A 13,811-nucleotide genomic window follows, 5' to 3' on the forward strand; every position below is an offset into this window, starting at 1 on the left:
TATTGGCAACAGAGATGAAACACACACAAGTTTACTGCGGTCTGAGCAGGACACGTATGGTCACGTTGTAGCAACCGAATAGAACATCTACGCAGCTTAGAGAGCACTTATACCATTAATGTAACTCTTATCACATTAACCGGCAGTCTTCAAAGCTGTATTTCAGTGCAACCACAAGTAGTAGAAGGACTTTTCACCACTCAACTGCATGAGAGAAGAACACAACAGAACACGACGTCCAAGTACCACTCAAAACAGTGGCGCATCACACTGAAACCACACAAAGAAATAAAATTGTAAAAAAGACTAGGAAATAAAATAACAACAAACAACACGTAACGCTTCACTAATGACGGAGTCGTCCAAATAACTCCATAGGCTTATCTATTGCGTTAGAAGCCTAACTCATAACTTGAAGGGAGATGAAGGCGCCTTAATGTAAAGTACTGTGAGGAGTGGTCATCACCAACGAAACCTCCCTAAGCATCACGACAGCCCCTCCCCCTCCCTCAACTAAATTGTACATTTGATAACCCCAATCCCAACGGCATCCATGACGCGGGGGTGCACTCATTTCCGTTTAGCATCGCAGATGCATATCATGAACCATGGACGCGGGAACATTTATAGGTTCCAAATACCCAATCCCAGAGCATGATGTACTGCCCGTAATTGTACTTGAATTGGTAATGATGGAGGTCGTGTGCACGCACATTAAAGACGTATGGAATGTACACATCAATTCGCGTGTGGTTGAGGCTCGCTAGCGTTCCGCCTATAAATACAAACAGAATCGCAGTCAGCACATGTACCTGACCGGCAGGTGCAATACGCGTGAGAAGGTACAACGCGAATATATGGTTGTACTCCCCAATTACATATTCAATGGGATGATCATTGACGGCGTCATCGTTCCCGCGGAATGGTGTAACTTGCCGGTGGTGGTGCTTGTGTATCAGCGGATATATCGGCCTCCAGTGCAACGCCCAGTGGAAGAGCGTGTAAAAGAAATCGTATATGATGAACAACGCCACCAAGTGAACAGGCATCCACGCGACACCACAGAGGACAACATTAAAATCGTTGAAGTTAAGCGACATGTTGCTCACCTCGGTGTCAGTGATGAACAAGTAGGAGTGATATACAAACAAAACCGTAAAAATCTTTGATAACGCGATGAACAGCCGGTCCTTGAACGTTAGGGTTTTAAGGCATTGCGCTCGCGTCGGGATGCGGCCACCCACCACGCGCGCAATAAGTGGTACTACCATGCGGTTATAGAGGGAGAAACCGAGGAAAACGGTAGCGGTTAGCGCCACGCTCATCACCACTGTGGTCATGATTACTTCGCACCACTTCCACCGGCAGTGTATTATATATATATATATATATAGATATATATATATTTGTATCGTCCGGAGCCTCGGTGTATTTAAGGGCGTCCCGCCTTACCTGAGAAAAAAAATATATCTATATCTATATCTATATATATATTCTGATGCCACTTTCCTTCCGCGAAGAGGTGCGTATGGGAGAGAGGGAACGGTTGTGGGAGAATTCTGGTGATCCATTCCCTCTTACGTGAAGGGACCATTCGTTCACTTTTTCAGAACGGGGATTAGGTGCAACTACTTGCTTCGGTGGAAGGCGTACGCATGTGGATACTCTTGTATCCATTTTCCGATGGTGTTCACTCATTGCGGACTGTTACACATAAGTGTGATTGCATGAATTACCGTTCGTATACGTACGATTTTGGTGTAACAAGCATAAGCATAACTGTCCCTCCTGTGACTGCCACGATGGCACAAATAAAAACCGCCTGCGCGATTATGCGCCATAACGGTGCCAAAATGGAATCCCAAAACACTTCCACACCTGGCAGTGCCCTGAGGAAATGGGGAAGCACCGGCCCGCCACCAAATGCAGAGCCCACACGGTCCATTTTCTTACACTGGCTTGTTGTACCATCAACACCGCGCTGTAGTAAAGCCGCATTTTCCTCCAAACGTCCCTTCTCCTGATTCATGATGTCACTTACTCGTAGCGCCCCCTCTTTAATTTCCCTAATAGCATCATTAATTTCATTTATTACCTGCTTCTGAGCTGCATCATCCGCATCCTGTGGCGCGCTGGAGAAGGCAGATGATGTGATGAGACTCGAAGCATTTGTTGACCTTGCTGCCATATTAGTAATAGCAATATCGCCACCACCTGATTGACCCATTTTTGCAGGTGTAGTTGAACTCTTAACAGTTGGTGAGGGCTCCAGCTGTATGGATGCTCTAACGCATGGGGCGTTGCTGTCTTCGTGTATCAAAAAGGGTTCGCACACCGCGAAAGGCTGTTTGGGAGCCCGATGCCTGGCCACTAGTCCAACGCAAGCGACCGGAACATGCAAATGAGGGAAGTAACTGTCTAGAAATTGAGAGAGAAAGGCTTCAGCGGCATCGACAACAGTAGGTGCATTCCCAACATCATCGCCGCTCAGGGATACTTCAGTTGTAGCCGTCTCGCGTTTGTCGGAGTTGTCCGTGTTGGCTCGCATCTCTTGCTTCACCAACGAAAGCAAGAATCCTATGCGCTTAATATATTTCAGGAGTTCTGTAACCTGTCTTTGGTTACATTGGCCTACGGCCGTGTCTTCACTCAGTTTCACCTCCTCCAAGAGACGACGTGCCTCCCTCAATGCGCGCCTTAAGCGAGAAGCAGCTGGAGTCATGTCAGTCCTTAAAAATTAGGGGGAAGGAGGAAGGAGAGAACTGAATAGAGGGAGTGTCTGCACTTCATCAAGTGCACAATTACGACAGTTGCAGAACAACAGAATAATTAGAACGGATGCTCTTCACTTTGACGCCCCATTTTCCACCTGTTTTGAGCTCTGTTTTTTTTTTTTGAGTGTCTTGGTTTACACCGCTTCTGATGCCCATCTGGTCACCGTGCAGCGAAAAACTGGTAACGAACACCTTAACTACCCTGTTCTGAAGGAGTTATGCGTCGGTACTGCTCGCAAAGTTGGTGGGCGTAGTGCCGTAATGCCCTTACCTCTTCATGAACTCCTTCAGCCGAATGAAGGACAACAATGGATATATTGCATCCTTTTGCAAAAAGTGCGTACGCCAACTTGCGCCTACTCATACACGTGACGAGTGGGATATTGCCCTTCACACAGTGGGAGTGTATCTCCTCGAGTGTTCCACTAACCCCAAGCTCCCCTACCGTTTTGTGTTGCGACCTGCTAACGGTGGCTACCACATTCTCTGCAGTCCCTTCTCTTTCAACGCAGAACTCTTTGTCTATGTTTGGACTGAGAGTGCCGTTTAACTCAATGTCTGAAGCAATTAGTACAACAGGAATCCGAGTGGCAGCAGCCCTGAGCGCCCGTAAGGTTTCCCTCATTCCGGTCGAATAGAACTTTCTGGCCTTGAATTGGAGTGGTTTCTCCTTTTTCATACGCTTTTGAAGAGTGTACTGCCGCTGAAGGATAGTAAAAACGATATCGTCCAACCTGTCCGTTAGAATGTTAGCGCAAGAAGAGACGAGATACCTAGGGATCGGATTTCTGGGTTTGTTGCTGTTGGCAGCAGCCACCAACAAGTCCGGTGTGGTATTGTGCAACTGAGCCACTTCACTAGCAGTGAGCTGCCGTGGGTGGCGCCCACTTCGCTGGTCAATAACGGCCGTCAGTGGATGTGTGCCGATCCCCATTAGGGATAAGGAGGGGTAAAAATTAACAAAATTCGGTTCGCCGTCGGAGCCAACGTTATCAGCCTTGGCAGCACCTTCTGAGTCCCCCCGCTTCCCTGCTGAGGCGCCCTCGTTGCATTCTCCCCGCGTTTGGCTCGTGTCAGGTTCCACAGTCGGAGCATCCTCCTGCGTGGCTCCCGTATTTACTGTAATCACGCCCCCTTTCCACCTCAAGGCAGTTTTGTTCAAACGCTTCCGCAGTCTGCGGATAGTTGTGAGGCAGCGCGCCGCCTTCACGTAAGATTTACGGTTCATTTCACTGTGTAATCTAGCGTACAGGGAATGCAACTTCCCGACGAGTGCTTGAAGAGGTTGTAGCGTATGACTGGGTGAAGTCAGTGCAGTATTTTCCGATGAAGAAGTTACTGAGCTACCGACTGCAACTGCCGCCAGAGCGTCCTGTATACTGCTTTGCTGATCTCCGTTTATAAGCGATTCAAACACTTCGCGTCGTAGCTCAACAATGGACCGCTTAAATTTCGAATAACGTGCCCTATGATTGAAGGGAGCGTCCGGGTTGCGCAGCTTACCCTTGGCTAAAAAATGCTTTTTGCCCGCATGCAACGTTTTACCGGGGCCTACCTGGCGCGTCACAGTGGGCTTTAGCCGGACGGGCACCTTCTGTGAGGCCGGTGGGTTTTGGTTCCCAAGGTGCCCCTTTCGCTCTCTTGGAGACTTTGGCACATCATCTGAAACCTTGTTAGCCTGTGGCGCTGGGAGGAAATCGCTAACAAATGCGGTAGCCGTAACGCGCTTGCGCCTTCCATTGCAGTCCCACCTTACTCGTTTTCGACGCGGCTTTGCGACCCCATACGGGTCGCCACCTTGCTCACTTGACATAGCTGAGAATAAATGAAAACGGAGGGGGAAGCACCTTCAACACATAAAAGATGCCCACTGATTGTTAACTGGTTAGCTCTAACAGCCATTTAAGGGTTCATATCTTTGTATTTGCTGTTGCCTCAACCTCCCTCCATTTCAGGACCACGGACACGGCCCCAGATGGTAACAATCCCTGTGTACATTCCACCGCGCTGCTGATATTTTATAACTGTGGTTTATAATACACACCCTGAGAAAATCAAGAAGGCCCGTCAACAATTATGCAGCCCTCCTGGTCGCAAACGCCCCGTACTAAGTGAACCGGTCCGCTGACTTCATTGGCAAGAGGGACTTTACCACGTGCTATAACCATGGTGTATCGTATAACCACTTTTTTCTCACTACAGAAGACACCATAACGGAAAGTGGACCCGCCATCCAAATAATGAGGTCGTACAGTTTATTCATAACCGACTCAATGGAGCTTCCGTTTGGGGGCGGGGTTGCACCTTTTACACGTCATACATTTCAAAGAGTTATCTTTGTAAGTCAAGTACCGATTCTTGGTTCGATAAGACAAAGTCGTTCGGGAGACGTTGGTGAGGTGTACAGGCCTAAGTGGACTGAACCGGGAAATTGGAGAGTTAGCCAGTAAAAAACAACAAGACACGGTAACAGGAGATATGTAGTGCCGTCAGGAAGCGGGGCGCCAGCACGTTCCCCCTTTCTTGTTCGCTTTTCTGCCTCCCTTCACGTAGGGGGTTCCACATCTGCCTGTGCCATGAGTTGTTGATCAGTGACAATAAAACACAAACCGATGTCTTTTCGAATGCCAGCAGCATTTGTCAGTAAGGTAACACTTCCTGCTGTCACTGACTCAACTAACGCGAAGCCCATCAACAACCCACGCTTCAGTCGGGACTCAAATACGGCGAATGGAATGCGCTGCAGTGTGCCATCCGGTAGCTCCTCTTGCTCAGTCGCTGTGCTCAACGCCAGCACACGATTTTTTATGTCAACATCTTGTGGGTGCACGTACGTTAGCGCTACGTCCGCTTGTCCGGAAACTGTGGGATCTTGATGGTCTGAATCATCGTCTATCATGGGCATGAAAGTGGAAGTTCCACTTGTGTCACCTCTGCCAATTGTCACAAGACGAATGAGAGAAGCATCCACTGTAAAGAGTGTGGGCTTCACTGCCATTGTGCGGCTGCCGAAGAAATATTGTAACCAGCACTGGCGGTTAAAAAATGCATCGTCCGGCACCGCCCCGCATTCAGTGGAATCCAATAGAAAAAGCTGTACCTTCAGCCCGTTACTGCACGTTATGGTAGATGGAGTTATTTGGGGGATTTCCGATTGTGCACCGCTCTCTTGATGCAGCCGCTGTGCTATCTTAAACCGTAACCAGGAGCTGCCAACAACAAAAACGTGATCGATACCTGCGGCAAGTATTGTACTCACAAGCACATCTAGTGGGTTTACTTTGGGACGTCCTTCCGGTTTCTCCTCGGCGCATTCCCAAGCCTCCGCATCCTCCACCACTGCGCGACTGATAGTTCCATAGTCGACGAAAATCCCGCCCACACGGCACCGGTCACTTCGTGCCATACGCTCTGTACTCAAGCGCATCATTTGACGTAAGATGTGCAAAAAGAGGGCCGGGTCCTCATGTTTTTTTGTCCCTTGATGGGAGTGTAAGCCAGGGACAAATGCCATCTCGTTTTCGATGTCTATAGTATACTGCATCGCGTACAGAGAGACTACTCCAGGGTAACCAAACCGTGGGGCCTCCACCGAGGCATCTAGAAGCAGAGGGTGGTAGCCCAAACGGACAGCGTAGTTGATCAAAGTACGGACGTACGTGCTTGTGCCAACAGCGCGGCGCTCAGCCACGAAGAGTACATGTGGTCCTATCCCGTCTGCGCCGGTTCGTCGCGCCTTCACACGCTGCACCTCCAAGTGAGTATGAATGTCTGCAACTGAGCGTGCCCGTGTAGCATTGCATGTCGTTCCGTAACATATCTGGTGAACAGCGGAGGATGCTGTAAGCACCAATCGGCAGCCTGTAGGGGAGAAGACAGCGAGAGAACGAGCCACCGGGAGATGGACAACTACGCCTGTCGATAACTCCGTCCCGAATATCTCGGCACGCGGTTCCTCGCCGCTATCTTCCACTTGAGCAAGAAGCGTAACGGTTGCAGCGCCGCCGCTGCTTGCGGTCGCTAAGCACAGCTCGCCCATCGGTGGTAGCGCATATTCTCGCTCCAGAAGAGCCGTGTTTGCCATTACTTTCCTACTAGTTTCAACCCTAACTTCCTAGCCAATCAAACGTAAATTTGGGGGTTGGTGCAATGCATAACAGTCAGGCACGCGTGTAAACCTACATGTCCGATTCCCACGACGAGCCTGAGATGTGTACGGAGTGTCAACGGCGAAGCGGATGTTATTAACTTGTGTGCAACAACAGCTTTGAACATTCACCTATACCCAACTGCTATACCCCGTTGGCAACGGCGGGGCTGGGGCTTCAGGAAGGGGCACAATCTGCTCCTCCACTTGTCCATGTGCATTCACAACACCACGTCGTAGGAGTCCGGACTCATGCAGGACCCGAGTGACGGCCAAAAGAATGGAAGGTTCCTTCTTCAGCATGGCCTTGATGTCATGATGGGCTGTTGGGTCATCAATCTGCCGCCGTAATTCTTTGATGATGCTGTAAATCTCCTCTGTAGCTAAGCCGTATACATCGGCTGGTGGTGTTGGGGGCGGAAGAGGAGGCATCGGCATGTCTGACACGTTTGAAGATGCTCGACTGTGTGGTGACTCATCACCTTCAGCCTTATTGTAGTCATCATTATTCTCTTCCTCTTCGAAGTACATGTGCTACAGATAATGAGCCGGTCGATCAAACTTACCAACAATGGTCTTAATTTTGCTCAACGATTCGAGCAAATGATTGCTGGTTTGGTGGAACTATGCTTGACCGAGAACAAACGTCAAAATAGTCGGTTTTTGTAACAAGGAATAAGACAAGCGGAGGAGAATGTGTTTTCTCCCGTAGGATTAGGCATACTGAGAAGTACGGTGGCGCGCACAGTTTCCTGTGAGCATCAACCAAGCAGAGAGGGATGGCTGCACATTAGCTTCCAAATAACAGTTGTGAAAGGGAAATTATGTATTCATTAAACTGCATCGGCACTTCCCCACGGGACAAACTGATTTCAATAAGTCACCGTGGCCCCTCTCCCCAGCTGCTAACGTGGCTACAAGTTGCACATGTCGCGCTCACCTGTGCGGTCATTAAACACAACGCTAACACTGTCCCTTTCTTGTTCACTACATTCAGTCAGTACGAGAGATTAACTCTCGTACGTGCCAAATGCAGCGGTGCGTGAATACTGGTTTCTTGTTACGAGCCCTCTGTCCCCACATGATGATAATAGATGTCATTGGGAATGAAGACAGAGGAGGCACCACAAACGAGGTGAGTGTGAAAACGTGATATGAGAGGCAGTTGTTGTTCCAATGATCTAATAGCTGTAAGCTAGACAGCAATTTTAAAGCAATACAATGCATACGCAGGCGCTACTGCGTTCTAAAAAAAAAAATCTACTTGTCAGTATATGCAAAAAGTAAAACCGCACTTGCCAATGCCCTCGAAATGCTACTCAATTACAAGACGGCTGGCTAGCAAGGTTTGCACGTGGTGGCGAACTTCATCGCCCTGCTGTTGTGCCAACTGCAGCAAACGACCCAACGCACTGTTGAACATGTCGCGCTTCTCCTGGAGTTCGACATCAGCCAAAACCTCCGGTGGCACGTTGGCGCTTGCCTTCTGTATGGTTTGGGTGTAGCGGATAACTGTCTCCCGGGCTTGCATAATCCCTTCATGTACCTGCTCGCATGCCTTCTGCAGGTTTTCCATGGTAGCTCGCACCCGCTCTCTTTTCTCTATGATCTGACGGAGGTCTTGCTCCTTGCTTTCCATTACCTGCTGGTAATCATTCAGCTCCATCACGCGTCGACTCACAGCTGCCTTTAAGTCTCGTTGCTGTTGTTGGAGTGCTATGCGCATTTTTACCATGTCGTGACTCTCCGGCACGGGATCAAACATGTGACGGTAGTTCGAATTGCTCGCGCGAATGACACTTAGCGTCCGTTTCAACTTATCCATCTCCCGTTCCATTCGGCTCACGCGGACATCTAAGGTGTCACCACGCAATTGCAAATCCTCCCGCTCGCGCGCTGCCTCCATAACAACTTGCGCTGGGGTCCAATTCACCTTCTCAGGATCAAGACGCACGAGCTGAACGTCGTAACGGTTCCGAAGACCGGCCAGTGACTTTTGCCTCTCTCGCAAATCTGATGCAAGACGCCGCCGCTGCTCCTCTACGAGTTTAGCCTCCATCTTCATCATATCATGATGCACGGCAATCTCAGAAAGCCGCTCCGCGATGTCACATGTTAACTGTCGTTTGCGCTCGGCGAGACTACCGAGCTCACCGTTCCGCTGATGCAATGTGCGCTTCAGATCCTGTAATTGCAGCTCTTGAGTGTCAACAAGCACCAACTTCTCTTCGTGTTGTTTGCGAAGCTTTGCCAGTTCGGCAGTGCAGCTGTCGCAACCTAGAGTAAGCTGCAACAACTTCTCCGCTGCAATTTTTTTCTCCGAAGTGACCCGTTCCAACTCGACATTGGCGTGCCACGTTTCTTCGCGCACACGCTTAACCTGAATCTCCATTGCGCGCTGCTGTTTCATTAAGTCGGCTAATGTATTCTGCAAAGTTGCTATTTTTTCTTGCAGCTTGTTGCGCTCATCCAAAGACCGCTCACCCTTGGCGCGGTTAACTTTCCGCTGCATCTGCTGAACGGAAAACTCTACAGCGTAAAGCAGCTGCTGCTGCGCAAAGTACTGGCCGTCGAGTTGCCCGATTTTGGTCCTCAGATTCTGAGCTTGCAGTTGCCCACCACTTATCTCCGCGAGAAGATCTGATTGTTCCCGGCGCACTTCTTTGAGCCTCTCACTCATCGTAAAATTTTCTTTCTTCAACATTTCAGTCTCCTTATCCATCTGCTTTTCAGCATCCTGCGCCTCCTTGAAGAGCCTGCCGATCGTGGCCAACTGCGTCGAAAGATCCGCTCCCTTACTGTACACGCTACTCTTCTGTTCTTTCAAGTCATCCCTTTTAGCCGTGAGACGTTCGTGAGCTGCTGTTTTGTCGCGCACTGCCGCCTTTGACTGCTCCAAACGGATACGGGCGTTGTTGCGCTCCTTTATGGAGCGTCCAAGTTCCTCTCGTATTGTTTCCACCTCATTCTCCAATCCAGTGACATGCGTTTCCAGTGATGATCGGGTTTGGCGGCTCTTCTCCGCACGGTGCTCGCGCTCCTCAATGCCCGCTTGCATGAGTGCCTCCTCAGCACGCGCAGCGTCGTAGTCATCGTGCAACTTTTTCAGTGCTACGCGCCGCTGCTCAATCCATTCAGCCCCTTCCGCATACTGCTGGGCTGCTGCTCGGATGGAATTGTCACGCTCGCGGATTTCCTTCACAACACGCTCCCACTCATCGATTAAGTCACCGCGCTCTTTGTGTTGGCGCCGGTAGTCTGTCGCCACGCGATTGAGTTCCAACTGCACACTGCGCATAACTGCGACCTCGTCCTGAAGTTGTCTTCGTCGCTCGCGCAACTGCGCCTCATGCCGCTCAACTGCATTGTCGAGTTGGCGTAACTTTACCGCATCATCTTTCGCATACCGCGCAACAGCCGCTTCATCCGACTCCTTTTGTTGGCGTGCCGCGTCCCACTGTTCAAGCGCCTCCTGATTGTACGCCATAGAACTCTTCAGCTCCGCCATGCGGAGGTTCTCCGTGAATAAGCGGTCCTGCACGACCTGCAGCCTCTCTTGCACATCTGCCTGCTCCGCCTGCATTTGCATCTGACTCTGCTTGAGCCTACCGCACTCACGAAGAAGGAGCCGGTACATGTGCGACTCGGACTCCATTTCGCGCCTTTTACTGTCAGCTAGGGCTTGCGTATTTACAATTTCGCCACGCACATTGGCCAGGTGTTCTTTCACGAACTCCAGACGGCGCCGCTGGTCTTGAATTTCGCGAACATGTCCGTCGTGTATTTCTTCATGGCGTGAGAGTTGCGCGGTAAGTTCCTTGTTAACCGCGTTCAGCAACTCCAGCGGCAGTGCTTCAGCCGTGGCATCCACGACCTCTAGACTCATATATATATATATATATAAGTTGTGTCCTCTAGCGGAAAGGAATGTTGCAAGGACGAAAAACAAGTTTGTGAATTGTTTGAGAAACCAGCGATAGAAGTGAAGACAATGGGGTTAAATTCAGAAAAGAGTGATGCGGAGCGATGATCGCCGCCGCACCTCACACGAGAGAACGCAAAGACGGGGAATATGTGTGCATCCAGGAATTTGTTCATGACGATAGTGAAGAGTCGGCGCGCGTGTGGTCCATTGGGAAGAGGAGGGGGAAAAACAACAACAATGGTGCGTAGTTTCAAAGAGATGAACAAAACGGCAATTGGATACCGGCCGCTCAGGTGAATCGTTGAAGTTTCTTTGTTTATCCCTCTTTATGCATGCATATGTGTGTCACCACATGATAGGCCGGGAAGGAGTGCAAAATGTGCAGTTCTTAACAAAACATGTATGATTTCCAATCACCAGTTGGCCGTAATGCAGAAAGTACACTGAAGGTACAACTCCCCTTCAACAGTCAAACAAGGAGGTGTGTGGCAACTCAAATACATAACGTGTGGAGCCAAAACACCACTACTGAATGGGAAGTTGCAGTCGGCACAGAAGTAGCGTAACACTTTTTTTTCTTGTTCGTATTTTCTTTGTGTCTTCATTGCAATGGTTGCTGCCGAAGACCGGACGCCATCGCCAGGGGACACAACACACACCAACTCACTCTCAACCGTGCAGCCTTACTCTCTCCGCCTAGCAGTGCACTCGAGTAATAATACACTGTGTAGACGTCTTGCCGGAGCGGAAAAAATAAAAACGAAGAGGGGGATAAAATGAGCATGTAAACAAACAAATGATACGCTGAGATTGTCATAAATTCCACGTCAGCCCGCAGCGAAGATGGTGAAACGCCTCCGTTGCCGAGGGTCGCAATACGGCTTTATCGACCGACTGACCCTCAACAAGACCTGACAAAAGTTTCATACCGTCCCTACCAAACTTCAACCACCAGTTAAAACTACACTCAAAGGACGAGGGCTCAAGGGTGTTGAAGGCGTCCTCTTTGGCACGTGGCCTGCTAGTCAAGGAGAATCCCATAGATGCTCGCGGTGGGTTCTTGAAGGAGTCCATCAAACAGGCGTTCGCATAAATCATTCCACCTGGTTTTCTCCAACCGGTTTGAGACGCTCCGTCAACGAGCATTTTGGATTCGTCCCGCAACTTGCCGCCGAAGCCCAATTCCATGGAGAGCACCGTATACCACCTTGAGGCGTAGTGCATACCCGGATATATGTCACGGAATCCGCGTATGAGACCCGCATCCCACACCGGGCCTTGCGTAGCCCAGAATAAAGAGTGTTCTCCGCTCCTGACCGCGTGGTTCCCATGGCTTCCGTTGACTTGGACGTCCGAAAATGTTTGCTTCCACTGCCCAGCGGTAAGCGGCTGCACGAGGGATGATTTGTTTCGAAGCCGAAGAAAGAAACGGTCCGCGCGGAGTGGCAGCTCAACCCACCACTCCGACCACAGTTTACCGAAGAATGTCAATGAACGCTCAGCGCTATTGAAGTCCACGCCGGGACCACCAGCCCACCGCAAACAGTACGTTGCACGTGGAAAAAGCCAACGCAAAAATGGTGATGTGAAGTGCTGAACAAAGCTGTCATACTCATCCAGCACTAACAATGAAGTAATTCTTTGATTCGGTGCCCTCTCTGGGATACAAGTGGTACCCTTCACGGTGAGTGAGTAACGTGGGTTGCGAAATTGCAGTGACGCACGAAACCCCGACTCACGAAGTTTTGTGGTAATGATTTCCGTCTCCGTCTCCTTCCCCTCGGCCTCCGCCTCTTCTGTCATGCTAACTACTGCAGTCTCACCTGCAGACAGATGGTTCATTTCTGGTGACTTGCTACGTGTCTTGCAGAGCACCAGGCGCTCAGTACGCACTTGATTGGCGTGCCCATCCAAGTAAATGGCATCAACATCCCGCCACAACCTTACGCGATCCCCAAAGTCCTCGGAGAGTTCTCTCGGGAACTCTCGCGCAAAAGATACAGCCAGAACTAAGTCATTCCACGGCATGCGGAGCGGGCGAACAGCGTCGCCAACAATAGGGACACGTGCATGTGGGCCCTTTTGATAGCAACTCCCACGCAGGAAGTATGGAAACCATTGCTGCTTCTCAGTTGCGACAGTGACGTCGTGGTGCCACTGTGGGAAAACGAGGAACCTTGTGGGGCCGCGGGGAAGCGGCATGTGGAAATAACCACCAAAATACGGTCGCAACCATCCCGAGTGTCCGTTGTGGCCACGAGCGGCTTCCGCTTCTTCAATGCTCCTTACAAGGTTCTCCCTATTCTTCTTCCTCAACATCTCAGCGAATACGTGGCGGGATGGCTCCTCCTGCACGCTCCTGACGCGAGTTTCATGATCATGTTTGGGAGAGGATTCCTGAAGTTTTACGCGGAGAACGCGATGCGGTTTCCCCACTGTTCCGGTAGTGACAGCGGAATCTTCAACCTCCTCAACAACCGTTTCAATTGTGGAGCCCCTTCGCAGTGGGTAAGTTGGTGATGCTGCCTCATATATTGGTGAGCTGTACCTGAATTTCTCCCAGCGGAGAGCCTTGCAGGCGGTAACGTCATTCTCCAATTGAACTAACAGTGCTTCTGTAGCGTTTTTAATGTTATCATTCCCCTTTGTTGTTGGTGCAGCACTGGTGTCACTCCTTGACGGTAACGTAGTTGATGTGTGTGCGCGGTATCGTGAGAAAAGCCACTGGAGGCAGGCGTCGTCACGCGCTATGGAAGAGTTGTGCAGTTCGAAATCTACCCGAGGCTCCTTAACTGCAGTCATTGCGCACCCTAAACAAAGGTATGTATGTCCTTTCTCTTCCTTTACAAAAGTTTTTGACTGTTTTGACCCATACTACTACACACACAACGGGTAGGGATTAGAAATACATTAGAAACAATGATACCAAAGAAACACTGTGCGCGATGAGCAACCGTTTAAAAGT

The 13,811-nt window shown here is 50.1% G+C and overlaps 7 protein-coding genes across 7 annotated transcripts; all 7 read right to left on the reverse strand.

Annotated features, from left to right (window-relative positions):
* Nucleotides 1-599: 599 nt before the first annotated feature.
* TbgDal_IV4210 (C-5 sterol desaturase, putative) lies at nucleotides 600-1,340 on the reverse strand (the record flags this gene model as incomplete). Its single annotated transcript, XM_011774708.1, has 1 exon — nucleotides 600-1,340. The coding sequence occupies one exon, from the start codon at nucleotides 1,338-1,340 to the stop codon at nucleotides 600-602; it is 741 nt and encodes a 246-aa protein (XP_011773010.1).
* Nucleotides 1,341-1,732: 392 nt separating this feature from the next.
* TbgDal_IV4220 (hypothetical protein, conserved) lies at nucleotides 1,733-2,722 on the reverse strand (the record flags this gene model as incomplete). The annotated part of the gene is made up of 1 exon (XM_011774709.1): nucleotides 1,733-2,722. One exon carries the CDS (start codon nucleotides 2,720-2,722, stop codon nucleotides 1,733-1,735), a length of 990 nt encoding a protein of 329 aa, XP_011773011.1.
* Nucleotides 2,723-2,967: 245 nt separating this feature from the next.
* On the reverse strand, nucleotides 2,968-4,587 carry TbgDal_IV4230 (hypothetical protein, conserved; the record flags this gene model as incomplete). The annotated part of the gene is made up of 1 exon (XM_011774710.1): nucleotides 2,968-4,587. One exon carries the CDS (start codon nucleotides 4,585-4,587, stop codon nucleotides 2,968-2,970), a length of 1,620 nt encoding a protein of 539 aa, XP_011773012.1.
* Nucleotides 4,588-5,319: 732 nt separating this feature from the next.
* Nucleotides 5,320-6,858, reverse strand: TbgDal_IV4240 (hypothetical protein, conserved; the record flags this gene model as incomplete). The annotated part of the gene is made up of 1 exon (XM_011774711.1): nucleotides 5,320-6,858. One exon carries the CDS (start codon nucleotides 6,856-6,858, stop codon nucleotides 5,320-5,322), a length of 1,539 nt encoding a protein of 512 aa, XP_011773013.1.
* A 195-nt stretch (nucleotides 6,859-7,053) lies between these two features.
* Nucleotides 7,054-7,452, reverse strand: TbgDal_IV4250 (hypothetical protein, conserved; the record flags this gene model as incomplete). Its single annotated transcript, XM_011774712.1, has 1 exon — nucleotides 7,054-7,452. The coding sequence occupies one exon, from the start codon at nucleotides 7,450-7,452 to the stop codon at nucleotides 7,054-7,056; it is 399 nt and encodes a 132-aa protein (XP_011773014.1).
* A 784-nt stretch (nucleotides 7,453-8,236) lies between these two features.
* TbgDal_IV4260 (hypothetical protein, conserved) lies at nucleotides 8,237-10,807 on the reverse strand (the record flags this gene model as incomplete). The annotated part of the gene is made up of 1 exon (XM_011774713.1): nucleotides 8,237-10,807. The coding sequence occupies one exon, from the start codon at nucleotides 10,805-10,807 to the stop codon at nucleotides 8,237-8,239; it is 2,571 nt and encodes an 856-aa protein (XP_011773015.1).
* Nucleotides 10,808-11,659: 852 nt separating this feature from the next.
* TbgDal_IV4270 (hypothetical protein, conserved) lies at nucleotides 11,660-13,648 on the reverse strand (the record flags this gene model as incomplete). Its single annotated transcript, XM_011774714.1, has 1 exon — nucleotides 11,660-13,648. One exon carries the CDS (start codon nucleotides 13,646-13,648, stop codon nucleotides 11,660-11,662), a length of 1,989 nt encoding a protein of 662 aa, XP_011773016.1.
* Nucleotides 13,649-13,811: the final 163 nt, after the last annotated feature.

This window comes from Trypanosoma brucei, chromosome 4, assembly GCF_000210295.1.
Source record: "Trypanosoma brucei gambiense DAL972 chromosome 4, complete sequence".
In the NCBI taxonomy this organism is placed as follows: Eukaryota; Euglenozoa; class Kinetoplastea; order Trypanosomatida; family Trypanosomatidae; genus Trypanosoma; species Trypanosoma brucei.